This window comes from Falco naumanni, chromosome 1 (genome assembly GCF_017639655.2).
Source record: "Falco naumanni isolate bFalNau1 chromosome 1, bFalNau1.pat, whole genome shotgun sequence".
Lineage (NCBI taxonomy): Eukaryota > Metazoa > Chordata > Aves > Falconiformes > Falconidae > Falco > Falco naumanni.
In genome coordinates, this window is record NC_054054.1 from 73,673,526 (window position 1) to 73,686,231 (window position 12,706).

Here is a 12,706-nt window from a genome sequence, read left to right on the forward strand (position 1 = left end):
TGTGCTCTGGGAACTACCTGAATGCAAATATGCCCACAGAGCGGCTGGCTAAGGGTCAGTGAGAAGTTCAGAGCTAAGGAGCCTTGAGAGGTAGCCCTTGACATACAGATGAGTTAGGTTGGTCCTCCCGGGTTTGGCATTGCACCTACCTTGCTGTCAAACTGTGGCCCTAGCCAGGTCCCAAAACATTTCAATTCCTTGATATTAATCTCATCTAGTATATAGCACCTGCTACTTTGGAAAAATGGATTGGGAAAATTAATTGAAAACAAAAGGGGCTGGCTTTCCCAGCAGGCTCTGAGATTAAAGCTTGTAAAACAAATGATCGCAGTAAGCATATGCAGTGTGAATAACCGTAAGGTTTATGACCTACCTGTTTTAATACAAGCTAGGTAGCTCCAAGGGACTTAAAAAAACTATTAAAAGTAACCTATTCCCTGTCAGTGGCAATTTAAATTTAGCAGTTCTATAGGTGTGTTGAGGGGAAGAGGAACTGAAAGAAAGGCTCTGCTGCTATCAAGGGATATTACCTTCTGTTATAGACTCATAGAATCTTTTGGAAAAGACCCTTTAAGATCATCCAGTCCAACCATTAACCTAACACTGCCAAGTCCACCACTAAACCATGTCCTTAAACACCACATCTACAAGTCTTTTAAATGCCTCCAGGGCTGGTGAGTCAACCACTTTCCTTGGCAGCCTGTTCCAATGCTTGACAACTCTTTCAAATTAAGACATTTTTCCTAATATCCAATCTAAACCTCCCCTGGTGCAACTTGAGGCCATATCCTATTCTGCTGTCGCTTGCTATTTGGGAGAAGAGATCTACCCCCACCTGCCTACAGCCTCCTTTCAGGTAGTTGTAGAGAGAATAAGGTCCCCCTCGAGTCTCCTTTTTCTCCAAGCTAAACAACCCCAGTCCCCTCAACCACTTCACATAAGACTTGTGCTCTAGACCTCTCATGAGCTTCGTTGCCCTTCTCTGGACACGCTCCAGCACCTCAACGTCTTTCTTGCAGTGAGGGGCCCAAAATGGAACACAGTATTCAAGGTGTGGCCTCACCATTGCTGAGTATAGGGGAACGATCACTCCTTTGGTCCTACTGTCCACACTGTTTCTGACACAAGCCAGGCTGCTGTTGGCCTCCTTGGCCACCTGGGCACACTGCTGGCTCATGTTCATCTGCCACCAGCCAGCACCCCCAGGTCCTTTCCCACCAGGCAGCTTTCCAGACAGTCTCCCCAGCCTGTAGTGTTGTGTGGGGTTGTTGAGACCCAAGTGCAGGACCCAGCACTGAGCCTTGTTGAACTTCATACAATTGGCCTCAGCCCATCGATCCAGCCTGTCCAGACCCCTCTGCAGAGCCTGCCTGCCCTCCAGCAGATCAACACTCCCCTGCAACTTGGTGTCTGCTGCAAACTTACTGAGGGTGTGCTCGATCCCCTCATCCAGATCATTGGTAAAGACATTAAACAGAACTGGAGTCAGTACTGAGCCCTGGGGAACACCACTTGCGACCAGCTGCCAGCTGGATGTAACTCCATTTACTGCCACTTGTTGGACTCAGCCGTCCAGCCAGCTTTTTACCCAGCGCAGAGTACACCCGTCCAAGCCATGAGCAGCCAGTTTCTCCAGGAGAATGCTGTGGGAGATGGTGTCAAAGGTATTGCTGAGGTCTAGGTAGACAACATCCACAGCCTTTTCCTCATCCACTAGGCAGGTCATCTTGCTGTAGAAGGAGATCAGGTTTGTCAAGCATGTTGTTATAATGTTTGCAGGCAGAGGAAAATGGAATTTTCAGACAGAATGCCTCCTGTCCCCTTTTCCTGCTTAGGAAGGTAACAGGGCTGGCAGCCCTTGGGGGAGAAGCAAGGCAGGTGACTGAGGGCAAAAGGCACTTCAGGAACCTTATTTTCTTCTATCTTTGTTTATGGGTCATCATTCTTAGTCTCCAAGAAAGAAAAGCAGAAATTTCACTTCTTTCTGCTTCACTGCTTTAATACTGGCACTTTCCCTGCAATGATAAACTTTTTAGCAGAACCTGTTGTAATCACACAGGGGGTAATGGTTTGAAACTAAAAGAGGGTAGATTTATACTAGATATAAAAAAGAAATTTTTCACTATGAGGGTGGTGAAATGCTGAAACAAGTTGCCCAGAGAGGTGGTAGATGCCCCATCTAAACAACCTAATCTAGTTGAAGATGTCCCTGCTCATAGCAGGTGGGGTTGGACTAGATAACCTTTAAAGGTCCCTTCCAACCCAAAGTATTCTATGATTCTATGTTTCTATTCTATATTAAAGATTAAGTTTTCTCATTAGGCACCCAAGTATATTAAGTACATTGATGTGCATGAACCGATGGCATGCTGTCTGCACGCGTGGAAGGGAGAGGTAGTGTTGAAATATGGCCAATATAATGGCAGACATAAGGATACAGAGGTCTGGAAGGGATCAGCATCCCAGCTGACTAGCACAGTGTAGAAAGTTTTGGTTTAATTCAGCTTATGGCACTAATATGTATTCTGGAAGTTTGTGCCTGTGCAGTAAGCTAGGACTGTACAGGCAGTTTCAGGAGGCACAACTAAGGAGCAACTTTTATGCTGAAATGCTGAATGGGAGGGCAAGCTAGAAAAATAGTAGGTGCTATTTGCTATTCAGGGTAAGAGGGAGAAAGACACATATGAAGGCTTCTCTTGAATGTTCATAACAATTATAACTGCCACATAATGCAACTATTACCGACTTTCAGCCTTCATGTTTCTACCTGCCTGACAGCATAAGCTAAAAAGCAGGGAACTTCAGGAAAAAGGTGCCTCATTGTGGAATCCCCAGCACTGTCTCCTTGCTATCTAACAATACCTGGCTCAGCTGAAGTATAAATGTCTTTCCTTATTTTCTAAAATGAAAGGCTTAGCACTGCAATAAAAGTGCCTGTTTTTTATAATTAAATTGTTTCTAACTGGTACTTTCACAAGAGGAAATTTTTACTTAAGAAGCAATATAAAATGCATTATATAGAGTCTGGGCATAAAAATACTATTGCATTTCTTGCATACCCTATATTTAAAAATACCCAAATTACAAATAATTCTAGCTAAAGTTTCTGATCAGAGTCAGGTCAATATAAACTGCTCCTGCAACTCCCTCTCCTTCATTTCTAATTCTCTATACTTGTTACTATGTTCTTTTATTCCAATAATTCCAACCTGTTTTATTTCATTGGCCTAGAAATAGATATGGTTTCATGGAAATGCAAGCTTGAAAGAATCTCTAAAACCTTATTTCTTTCCTCTGACTCAGGATAAAACTACCTAAACTAAGCAAGATAAACATGAACCTACTTTTCCTGGACAGACCTCTGACAAAGCAGAGTCCACAGCCTTCTTAAAACAGAATGATTAAGTATTCTAAGCATTAGAAAGTGTAATAGGAGCTCTGAGAACTACACTTACCTTGTGATGGGAAACATTTCCTGCAACTATTAATAGTCTGTTTATCCTTAAAATCGTTGACAAAACTTGACCATCCAAAACGCAATTAAGTTCCATTTTTTATTTTAAAGATATGAAAATAATTTTTAGGAGAGTAAAAGGCTATTCAAATTGTCAGCACACATCCCAATCCATTTAAAAAAATCCTCCTTACATTAGGAATGAGCAAACTATTCCTAAAAGCTGTAAAAGTGAATAGTTGGGTTTTTTTAATATAAGAACTTCAGTTTCAATAACTGCTTGTCCAGAATCATGCCCTGAAATCTGAATTCAAGTTTCCAAATTGGAAAATTTGCTCCATGAAAAGATATTCCAATACCAACTGACTTTTCCATATGTGACAGCCAGTCTTATCATGCATATCTCACACAGAATGACACGTTTTATGTCATCAAGCAGGGTAACTATGAAGAATAGTAAATAGTAAGCCTAATCCTGTCATGCATCATTGCTCCTGATGATTTAATTCTTTTACCAATGAAATGAACACCTCTACCACTGTTGCTATAATTTACCACCATTTCACTGAACATTTTTCTTTATGTGTTTGTCTATAAAAGATCCATTCTTTCCAACTTTCCTTCAAATGTTGTCCTGGTTTCGGCTAGGATAGAATTAATTTTCTTCCTAGTGGCTAGTACAGTGCTGTGTTTTGGATTCAGTATGAAAATAATGTTGATAACACACTGATGTTTTAGTTGTTGCTAAGCAGTGCTTACTTTAAGCCAAGGACTTTTCAGTATCCCAAGCTCTGCAATTGAGCAGATGCACAAGACACTGGGAGGAAGTATAGCCAGGACAGCTGACCTGAACTATCCAAAGGGATATTCCATACCATAGAACATTATACTCGTTATATAAACTGTGAGGTGTTGGCCAGGGGCTGCTGATTGCTGCTCAGGGACTGGCTGGGCATCGGTCAGTGGATGGTGAGCAATTGTATTGTGCATCACTTGTTTTTTATTCCTCTCTTTCCCTCTCCTCTTCATTACAACTATTATTGCTGCTGTTATTATTATTATTATTATTATTATTATTATTCCTAGTTTATTTCAATTATTAAACTGTTCTTATCTCAACCCATGGGTTTTACTTTTTCCTGATTCTCCTTCCCATCTCACCAGGGGCATGGGGAGGAGGGGGAAATGCACGAGCAGCTGCATGGTACTTAGTGCCTGGCTGGCGTTACACCACAACAAAGATGGGTATGGGCAGCCAAAAGGAAGAGAAATCAAGACACAGGGATTCGTTGCTGCCTAGGAAATTTTGAATTCTTTACAACTACCATGGAATATACTAAAATGTCAAGGTTTTTTGAAATATTTTAACTACTGCACACATAGTATATACTATATACATTACTGAGTTATAGTATATAGATTTTATGACAGACTCCAGATAGAATAAACTATGTCACCTAAGTTTTCTGCCATCCAAAGAAGGTAAGTTATCAGAGAGGGATTCATCCCTTACAGGTAAAAGAGTAAAATATGTTTGCTCAAAACTCAAATACTACAACTGATGAGGACAGTCAAGTAATATTTCTTAACCTTACCAACTCCTAAGGCATTTCTGCTGACATAGGAAATTCACTATCGTGTACTACAGTCCAATATACTAATCATGTTGAGACACAGAGCAATATGTAATTTAATACAATACATGCTTTAACTAAAAGTATTCTTTTCAAAGATTGTAGATACTGGTGCATAGAAAGTGCAGCCTGGCAGAATGAAGAAGGATTCACAAAAGTGCACACCATTCAATTGTGAAAATGGGAAAAAGGATCAGAACTACATGGGAAAAGTGAGCATGAAAAAAATGGGAGAAAATGGAAGAGGCAATATCTATGGGATTATTCTGATTGTACACTATTATAAAATATTTGTTGAGTATTTCCTGAGGTATCCCACACATAATCTTTGCAGCAGTTGATATTTATTTTACAATCATTCACTGATGTTTCTGTCCTGCCATTTTTTTTTATCCTTCATCACTTCTGACCATTTGTTCCTCGGCATATGGTCTTATTTCATCTCTCTCATGCCTTTTCTTTTTCCTATCAGTCTGAAAGCTACTCCAGCTTCTTGGAAAGGACTCTTTTTACTTTGTTTAAACCAGTGTTGGAAGTCAAAGCCCAAAGACAGTCTCAGCTTTTAAAACCTGGACTTAGCTTTGTATCTTACTTTTGATCTTTTCTCTGAGTGGTAAATTCAACAGAAAAAGGGAATGAAGATCCAGACCTCCTGCCAGCTCATGTCCCTAAAGATATCATCTGCTTTCAGGTTTGGTTTTTTTTCCTAATCTGGGAAACAAATGCTCATGCAGTTAATGCCAACCATTGAGAATTAAACCAGTCCACTAAGATAATTTTTTTCTCTGGTGTAAGTGATCTTTTACTTTTTCTACTCTTGCCTACCCTTTTGCCAGCCCTCTCACTACACCGTGTCCCACAGTGCCCACCTGGAGCCAAGGGTCACTAAACTGTCTCTGGTCCCTCTAGCTCTATGCAAGTGATCTAGGTAATAACACTCAAGAAATAGTGCATAGGGTTGTATGGCAAAGCATAATTCAGTATGGGTTGTTATTATTTTTCTTTCCTTCATCCTGCCTGCATTTTCAGAACCATCCAGATATGAAAATACATGCCTCCTGCTTGGGAGCTGTATTGAATTTTCATGTAAAGTCACAAATATATTTTGCACCATAAGGAAGTTACATCTTATGCACTTTCAGAAAAGGCTCTGTACTTTTCAATCAAGGTGTTAATTCTTTAAAATGGGGAATTTCAAACTTTTTCTTTTCAAACAACAGGGTTTTTTTTTAGAAACATAGTTTTGTGAATACCTGCTGGCCTATTCATTGTCAAACAGGCCAAATCTCATTCCATTTCTGATGGCTTAACATGTATATGAATAATTCATTAATTGCCACTGCTACTAAAATGCTATTATGAGAATATCTGCTGTATTCTAGCTCCCTTTCAGTAAAAGTGAGAAGCTGAAAAAGGGGAGAATAAACTGAAATAGCCAAAATGGATACCTAGCTAAATTTGTGCTTGGACAATAGTTCGTTCAAGACACTCTGAATTTGTTTGGACTTACTATGCTGACCTTTGACTGAGCTGTATTTCAGAAATTCAGAATACATTTCACAAATTCACGAGCAAGTCACTTGAACTGAAAAGTAACTTGTCAAACACAAAGTTCAAACTTCAGCTGCATGAGGGGAAGCAGTCCAAGGCAGAGACATTTAAATAAGACAAAATAAATCTTTTTTTTGTGTAGAAAGTGTGGTACTAATCCAAGTTAGATTAAAACGTTGAATCACATGTACATGGGCATGACTATAGATCCCCTCAGAACGAACCACAAAGAATTATTTCTTATTCCTATTTATGCAAAGGATACAATTTGCATTAACTTCAGAGGAGCCAGGGTTCACTGCCAAATGAAACCAGAGATGTACAATTTGGGGACACACTGTATTTTGTCATATTCGCAAAGAGATTTTGTTTTAGATCTGCAGATGTGCATCCCATAATTATTAAAGGGAAAGGAATTAGTAGATGGATGCAGATGATGGGAATCATTCAGCACTCTCTTTTTGAAGGACTGTTTTGGGGAAATTAGTTGCAATCATTTATCATTTTCAGACTGTAGAATGTTTCAGTTCATAATAAGGATAATGCAGTATAACCCAGGTATTGCAATTCACTATCCTCTCAAGTCCTGCTGCAAGTTTTAAAACAAGTCCTTTTCAACCTGAAGGCATAACAAAATGAAATTGGAAGATAGAAAGACACAAGAGATTCAAAACATTAACAGAAAAAATTAACAAATTAACGTTAACTTCTCAAATCTCAATGAAAAAGAAACCTATTAATAAAGTTCAGTAGTAATATTATTTAATCTTAACATAAACCACCTTGTCTCCCCAGATCAAGACCATACTGTTTGAAAGTGGCAGAATTGATAACTAATCATTCATAGTCAATAATGGATTTGTTACTTTTGACAGAAATTAATTGACTTAATTTAAGAACTCTGAAGAAAGATGGAAAAAGATGTATGATAAATATCATCACTAAAGTAAAGTTGATGGGTGAAATCCCTCCTGCACTCACATCAAAGGGAAGAATCACACATTTTCATCACACAGGTTAAAAATAAATCTCCAGTTTTGTCCTAGCCAGCAGATACAAAACCAGATGAACACTGCACTTCCACAAATTGCTATGGCCCTGATTTACCTGAAAGAGTTCTGTTGGTTTGTTCAAACTAGAACTCGAAATTTTTCTTCTATTTCACAAAATTAATAGCCTTAACAGCAAATTTCCTTTGATAATAGCTGTGAAATGAACAGGGCTTAATGAAATTCCAGTCATTGTCTTTGCTGACCAAGTTTTTCTAAGAACAAGTTTTTCTAAATTGAGTAACAACAAATAAAAGGACTAAAAGTCTAATTTTAAAATGAGAGAAAACAAGTATTAATACATTTTTTTAATAGCTTTGCTTAATTTCCTGTGTTATGGCATCCCAGCTAAGACTCCACTCAAATTCAAATATTATATCTATTTATTCATTGTATTCCAGGAAAAAATAACATAATTGCACCATTGTAATACGCTATGTGAATAAAGATGGGAACCAATCTATAATTAGCAACAAGTAAAGGCCTGTAAATTTATCCTATAGCAACATATATGTCTGAAGTAATGATATGATAATGACAACTATTTAGAAGTCAGCATATCTTTATGATTAATCCTTACTTATAGTAAGAGCAGCAAGAGAAACTGTTAAAGGGTAAGGACTGTAACTAATACTTTGTCACCCACAGGGGTGGCAACAATATCTGTGGATATCCAAAGATTAAAAGAGGTTAGAAATAATTAGATCTTTGCAATTCTGGCATCTGCACTGTCCAATGCCTCTTCAGGCTTTTGGTTAGTAACCTTGATTTTCTGCCTGCCTGCCTGCCTCTAAGCCATTGGAGTTTATGGATGAGGGAGAAATGGTATTTTATCTTCCTGATTTCTGGCATATGGGGGAAAGTACCATCAATCAAGGAAACTGATAGTGAAAAAATATTTCTTCTGGTTCATGAGTTTATGCTTCTTCCCTTTATGTAGTCTACAAAATCCTTGTCTTTCATCTTTCCTAAGTAAAATCAAACAAACCTTGATTTGTATTGTGGTTCACAGTCGGTTTCATCTAGATTGCACTGACCAACCATGCAAACCTCTACAATTTTAAGAGAATAAAGGAAGCTTTATGCTATGAAACCAATATGAAACATTTGCATCTTCCCCATGTATTGCCTTCAGTGCATTCTATGTAAAATGAGACAGTTAGCAAAATGTTAAATTTAAAAAAGCACAATTCAGACTAACCATGGTTTTCACTAGTTGTGCATGGAAGTTGTCATGAGTTGTGCTCTGAAATGTAACAAAGCCAAATGGCTTTTGTGTGCTCATGTGAGGCATCGAGCAAGGATTACAGTGAAGAGACAACCACCATGTGCTGTGTGCTGAACTTTAAACGTCTGCCTTCTGGATTTATTATTGATATAGAATCCTATCAGCATAACTAATGACTTTTTTTGTATTTTTGCAAGTTGCTAAATATTCATGCTATAATGACTTGAAAGAAGAATGTTCACTGGCAAGCAAACTAAAATAACGGGATGAAATCAGAGGAATGGAATGGGGAGAGACAGAAGAAGAAATAATAAAAAATCAAAAGGTCCAAGACACTAATTTGAATTTATTTTGCTAGACAACATCCATAGATCTTTTTTTTAACAGAATATTGTACCAAATCAATTAACATGAGGGTCAGGCAAATCACAAAGTCCAGCCACTGCCACCACAATGCTATTTTGGTGAACATGTACTTAAAAGTATAAACCCCTCACTACTGCTTTGTCTTTTTCTGTGCCTTCACGCTTATTAGGTTGGGGGTTGCTTTTTTTTGTACATCTCACAGGAAGTTCTCTAGCATACTAAGAGCTAGAACAGACTGGACACTCCAACAGATAATATAATTAATTGGAGGGGTACAAAACTCCTCTGTTTGTGGCACTGACATACTCTGGTAATTTCACTTTCCACCCCTGATTGAGCCTTTTCCTTCATCATATAATGTAAACAATGCAATCCATGGAAACCACTCTTGCCTTGTTCTTCATAAGCAAGTGGTCAGGCCCTCAAACACCAAATTGGTAATGGAAATCACAAGGAGATAGTAGAGAGAGGGAAGTAGCTCAATATAACCTTCACAGTTCTGCAGCCTTGGGTCAACTTTATGTTTGGGCATCAGTCTAAAGAGGCCTACATGTCTTATTAATTTCTTTTTATTTCTTTCTTCCCCTCCTCCCAGCTTTAACAAATTCTGCTCGCACTGGCCTCCTACCACAAAATACCTTCCTATTCTGGAGGGAATTGTCTGTTCAGTTTTAAACCAACTACTTTGCTGCAGCTGCTTAATTCAAAGTGCCCACAGAGGGGAAGAACCTGGCTGAAGAAGATCTAGGAGGGGACAGTGGATGTTTTACTATACTAGAGTTACTCACCCTAAGCTGACCTTGAATATTTTCTGTGTGGCAAATTGTGTCAGACTGCACTCAATTTGGCAAGGTAATTGGAAAGCAGCTACATCTTATAAATCATTTAGAGTTTTAGCTAGGTAACTTTAGCTAACATGGCACTTGAGGTTGCCCTTTATCAGTTCATATGGTTGCCTTATCTAATTTAGTATGTGTCTGTGGAAGAAGCAGATTTTAATTCTGAAATGAACTGTACTGATAAGTAATTTTATTTTGTGTAAATTGCTCCATTGCTCTGGTATTTACAAGCCGGAATCAGACACTCAAACATCGATTAATTTCTTGGTAAAATGCTGTGTTTAATAAAAAGGTGAGGCAAGAGGAAGAAAATACATTCCTGCTAGTGCAAAAGGATGAGGATCTACTTACCAGCACAGTCACCACACGCAGAACCACACCTCGCATGTTATTCTCCAGCTTTCTGTCTGTTAGTGACCCATTCAGACCAGTGATGGGATTCCAGCAGCCAAGCTGAAAGGGAAAACGGAAATGATTTGCTCATTGCCCATAAAAATTTGCTAGTCATTCCTCTTAGGTAGCTTTAAGCAAGAACACAAGAAATAAACAGTACACCTTCTGGAACCAATGAGATGAAAAATCAGAGAAGGGCTTGCACACAGATTCATCTTTAATTTGCAAATTAAGCAATTAGGGATATCAGTTTACGCTCTTAAATACCAGTGTGCAATGGATGACAGCATCCAGGGTTTGGTGGTATAAGTATTACTTTAGAAGAGCTCAGGGAGGACTTCTATGTTAATGGAAAATATTTTAAAAAGTACTATGGCTGTAACAATATTTGTACCTTGCTTTCAGTAATACACTAACTGAAGAAATAATAGCTACTATAATTTTAGCATGCTGTCTGCTCCAGCCCGTCTTTCCTAGCAGAACTCTGATGAAAGGAATTACACTAGTTTTAATTAAAGCTTATACTACTCATTGATAATGAAACAGCAGTGATTTTTAGCCTGATTAAAAATCACATTTAAAGATGATTGAGGAAAAGACCATTGAATAGGCACACCACAGTACTGAGAAAGGATTGCAACAGATAATGCAGTAAAAAAAGCAGCAACAAGATGTGCTGCATTGGTGTTATTGCATTTCTTGGGCTTCTATGGACAGAAGCTTTTTCTTCAGGGTTCTCTATAGGACTAACTGCCTTTCAATCTAGATGTAGTAGATACTGACCTATAAGTTAGCTTACCTGAAAATATAACTTTCTACATTTTTACACAACGGTAGATGCTTGTCTCGGGTACAGAGAAAAAGACCAACCAACCACGCATCCCTTAGTACCATGTACAAACATTACAAAGTTTCATTTTTGGAATTCATTACCACATTCATCTGTCCTGTACAATTACTAGTGTTAAATTCAAAACCCAACAGGACAATGACTGATTGCAGAGGAGTTTGGAGCAGAGTCTCAATTACAGCATATAAAATAATTGCCTATGTAAACCTGTTATAGAGTAAAAAGAGGTAGGCACCTGCAGGTACCAGTTCTTGCTCTGAATTGCATCCTCCATGGGCTGTGCACAAAATCTATGGAGGGATGCTTATCTTCTGACTCTTGTAGGTAACTTAAGCCTCTAAACCCAGGTGGTTTTCATGTCTCTATTTAAAGGCACAAAAGGTCTTGCTCTAACAAGACCAAGATTAACATCAGTAGGTTACTGCTGGGCCCAGTGGCCTCTACCAGGACTGGTCTCTCAGAGAATGCAACCCTATAATCTGTGAGAAATATAAACTGTAAACCATCCAAAATATTTCTGTACTTTAATGCACAGTCACTGAAATGGCAGGGTACCTGACCCAGCTGAAGGGGTCTGTGAAAGAACGGGAGTACCTTTGCCGGTTGTGATTGAACACAAATTTACAGAAAGCGTTATTTTCAGTCCTTCATGGGAAAAGCTTGTGTATATGTGTTTCATAGATCTTTCAAAGTGAGACAGAAAATGAGGAACTAACTCTGAGTACACACATTTAACAAATTAAGAAGTAGACCTTTCAAAATATTTGTTTTCTCCATTACATCCACTAAAGTATTTCAAAGCACCTTCTAAATTATATAATTTCAATATATTGATATCAATTCTTTGAAGCTGTCTCCTTAAGAAATGCACACCTCCAAAAGCAAAAACCCCAAACCTTTCTGCAATGATATAGAGGTTAGGTTTGACTCGATGAACTTAAAGGTCTTTTCCAACCTAAATGTTCCTATGATTCTATGTTTCCCAACAGAAGATGGGCTTAAAACAATGTAGCAATTTCTCTCTGCCATTTTCAGAAGGGCTCAGGGCTGTCCTAATTCTTGCCACTTTGAAGTTAAGATTATACTATTGTCAGGGGATGAGCAAGGGTAACGATGACCATACTTTTAATGTCAAGTAATAATTGAATCAAGGATCTACTGGATTCAGAACTCTGGCAGAAATCATTGGAAGTAGCAGTAGGATACGAGGAGGAATGAAAGTACGAGGCATCGTATTTATCTCTTGCAATTACTCACCTTCCCAATAGCTATTTCTAAATAAAAGCACAAACTACCACTGCTTGGTTTCCTCATTTCACATTTCTATCACACAAATTATAGT

General features: G+C 38.4%; 1 protein-coding gene across 2 annotated transcripts in view; it reads right to left on the reverse strand.

Annotated features, from left to right (window-relative positions):
- The window catches only part of GRID2 (glutamate ionotropic receptor delta type subunit 2), a 731,038-nt gene that overhangs the window by 150,927 nt on the left and 567,405 nt on the right, over window positions 1–12,706 (reverse strand). For both annotated transcript variants that reach the window (XR_005828679.1, XM_040599440.1), the window contains exon 9: window positions 10,473–10,574. Coding sequence is in view for 1 of the 2 variants with exons in the window: in XM_040599440.1 (XP_040455374.1) it covers window positions 10,473–10,574 (102 nt within the window). In the remaining variant the exon portion in view is untranslated. The remainder of the gene's footprint in view (window positions 1–10,472; window positions 10,575–12,706) is intronic.